Source organism: Micropterus dolomieu, linkage group LG01 (genome assembly GCF_021292245.1).
Source record: "Micropterus dolomieu isolate WLL.071019.BEF.003 ecotype Adirondacks linkage group LG01, ASM2129224v1, whole genome shotgun sequence".
Classification (NCBI taxonomy): Eukaryota; Metazoa; Chordata; class Actinopteri; order Centrarchiformes; family Centrarchidae; genus Micropterus; species Micropterus dolomieu.
Genome location: NC_060150.1, coordinates 23,468,511 through 23,471,570, shown reverse-complemented (window position 1 = coordinate 23,471,570; position 3,060 = coordinate 23,468,511). Strand labels below are relative to the sequence as shown.

The window sequence follows — 3,060 nt, the reverse complement described above, 5'->3', positions numbered from 1 at the left end:
GTCCTGAGGTTCAGCCTCAGTCCTGAGGTTCAGTCCTGAGGTTCAGCGTCAGTCCTGAGGTTCAGCGTCAGTCCTGAGGTTCAGTCCTGAGGTTCAGCCTCAGTCCTGAGGTTCAGTCCTGAGGTTCAGCGTCAGTCCTGAGGTTCAGCGTCAGTCCTGAGGTTCAGTCCTGAGGTTCAGCGTCAGTCCTGAGCGTCAGTCCTGAGGTTCAGCGTCAGTCCTGAGGTTCAGTCCTGAGGTTCAGCGTCAGTCCTGAGCGTCAGTCCTGAGGTTCAGTCCTGAGGTTCAGTCCTGAGGTTCAGAGTCAGTCCTGAGGTTCAGAGTCAGTCCTGAGGTTCAGTCCTGAGGTTCAGTCCTGAGGTTCAGCGTCAGTCCTGAGCGTCAGTCCTGAGGTTCAGTCCTGAGGTTCAGTCCTGAGGTTCAGAGTCAGTCCTGAGGTTCAGAGTCAGTCCTGAGGTTCAGCGTCAGTCCTGAGGTTCAGAGTCAGTCCTGAGGTTCAGCGTCAGTCCTGAGGTTCAGCCTCCTCTGCAGGTCGCTTTTCTTTTCTTTGTATTTGACTGACAGACAGACGAATGCCGCTTGTTGCCCCGGCAACCCCCCCGGAAACAAACAACACCAGGTGAGTCTGCTTTTACTTTTCTTTCAACAACCTCAGCAGGCGGATCCATTATTCGGCTAAACAGGGGCGAGTTCAGCGCAGACAAAACTTAGCAAAACCTTTTTTCCAACGGAAACACAAGCGCACTGCATTTTTAACACCGGTGTGTTTACAAACTTGTCGCCGCTGATTGGGTAACACCTGAGACACGCCCACCAAACGGGAGAAAACAGACCCCGAAGCCCAGAACGTTTCAGGGAAACATGTCCTTCAAAACGTTTTGAGATTGAACTCACAGGTGAGTCTGCTTTCACTTTTCTTTCATACAGTCTGTGCTCCGAAACCGACCTCAGCAGGTGGATCCATTATTCGGCTAAACCGGTCTTCTAGTTACCTGCCGAGATTTCCACCCACCTGCCGTCTCGGCTGTTTCCGTCTCGGTTGTTTATTTCTGTCTCGGCTGTTTCCGTCTCGGCTGTTTCCGTCTCGGCTGTATATTTCTGTCTCGGCTGTATATTTCTGTCTCGGCTGTTTGTTTCTGTCTCGGCTGTTTGTTTCCGTCTCGGCTGTTTGTTTCCGTCTCGGCTGTTTCCGTCTCGGTTGTTTATTTCTGTCTCGGCTGTTTCCGTCTCGGCTGTTTCCGTCTCGGCTGTATATTTCTGTCTCGGCTGTATATTTCTGTCTCGGCTGTTTGTTTCTGTCTCGGCTGTTTGTTTCCGTCTCGGCTGTTTGTTTCCGTCTCGGCTGTTTCCGTCTCGGTTGTTTATTTCTGTCTCGGCTGTTTCCGTCTCGGCTGTTTCCGTCTCGGCTGTATATTTCTGTCTCGGCTGTATATTTCTGTCTCGGCTGTTTGTTTCCGTCTCGGCTGTTTGTTTCCGTCTCGGCTGTTTATTTCTGTCTCGGCTGTTTCCGTCTCGGCTGTTTGTTTCCGTCTCGGCTGTTTGTTTCCGTCTCGGTTGTTTATTTCTGTCTCGGCTGTTTCCGTCTCGGCTGTTTGTTTCTGTCTCGGCTGTTTGTTTCTGTCTCGGCTGTTTGTTTCCGTCTCGGCTGTTTCCGTCTCGGTTGTTTATTTCTGTCTCGGCTGTTTCCGTCTCGGCTGTTTGTTTCCGTCTCGGCTCCTGTTTTGGGCTGTTTAGACTTCACATTGAGAATTTCCTACATACTCACAGCCGATGCTGAGAAAGCAGGTGGGTGCAGATCAGAGGGCTGAAGTTAGCTTCTGGCAGGTAAGGGGAAGCTCAGGTCCAGATAAAAACCACTCTGCGTAGACCTGCCACCTCTGGACTATTTCAGATTTCTGAAACCTTTATTCTAGTTGTGAAAATGAAAAAAGGGCCATTTATACATACATTTGGGCAAAAAGCAAAACAAAGCATAAATCTCTGGTGAAGCGTGAGTGTGGCTGGATAGTGTGTTAATGAACACATGATGTTCATGTGTAAAGAGCCTTCCTGTGGCTCTGCAGGGTCGGGCCTGGGAATACCGGGTGCTGTGATCTTATTGACACTATTTCTGGATCATCTTCACTGATGTATTATTATTTAAGCACACAAGTTATTTACTTATTATCACTAAAGATTTACAGTTTCTCATTACGGAGCTGTAGTCTGCTGAATAGAGAGAGTGCACTGGTGACAATTGGCCCCATCGGCAGGTAAGGTGTCACATTATCCAACAGTGAGAACATTTAAATGGGAATATTGTAACCACAACTAAAAATCAATCAACAATCAAGCCTAGAAAAGAAATCATTCAAAACAAAACACATTCTTTTCTTTGAACTTTAAAATCAAACCTTCTCTGGAGTGCAGATGGATTTATGCTAACTGAATGTGTAACTTCTTAAAAGGTGGTGTTTAAACACACTAATGCAACAATGTGCAGTTTTGTATGACGTCCACGGGGCCTGACTTAACTGCCGTTAATTATCGACTTCACCAGCGGCAGCGATGACAAATCAAGCTTTTTTAACATCATGAGAATCCACACAACATGTGCGTCTCACTCTCTCACCTCCCCCGCGAGGGTGCACGCGCCAGAAATGACATCCAGACTTTTGTAAAAGAGAATATATAAAGTTGAATCTGTCACAGGGCGGCCGCAGCCCCTCAGACCTGCAGCCCATCAGACCTGCAGCCCCTCAGACCTGCAGCCCCTCAGACCTGCAGACCGTCAGACCTGCAGCCCCTCAGACCTTCAGCCCCTCAGACCTGCAGACCGTCAGACCTGCAGCCCCTCAGACCTGCAGACCGTCAGACCTGCAGACCGTCAGATCTGCAGCCCCTCAGACCTGCAGACCGTCAGACCTGCAGCCCCTCAGACCTGCAGACCGTCAGACCTGCAGCCCCTCAGACCTTCAGCCCCTCAGACCTGCAGACCGTCAGACCTGCAGACCCTCAGACCTGCAGCCCCTCAGACCTGCAGACCCTCAGACCTGCAGCCCCTCAGACCTGCAGACCGTC

General features: G+C 50.0%; 1 protein-coding gene across 1 annotated transcript in view; it reads right to left on the bottom strand.

Annotated features, from left to right (window-relative positions):
* Nucleotides 1-2,246, bottom strand: part of LOC123979751 (uncharacterized protein DDB_G0290685-like) — a 6,440-nt gene extending 4,194 nt beyond the window's left edge. The window contains exons 1-2 of the mRNA XM_046063813.1: nucleotides 2,182-2,246; nucleotides 1,013-1,735 (exon numbers count right to left, since the gene is read on the bottom strand). Of these exons, the coding sequence (XP_045919769.1) occupies nucleotides 1,013-1,735; nucleotides 2,182-2,246 (788 nt within the window). The remainder of the gene's footprint in view (nucleotides 1-1,012; nucleotides 1,736-2,181) is intronic.
* Between the last annotated feature and the right edge of the window lie 814 nt (nucleotides 2,247-3,060).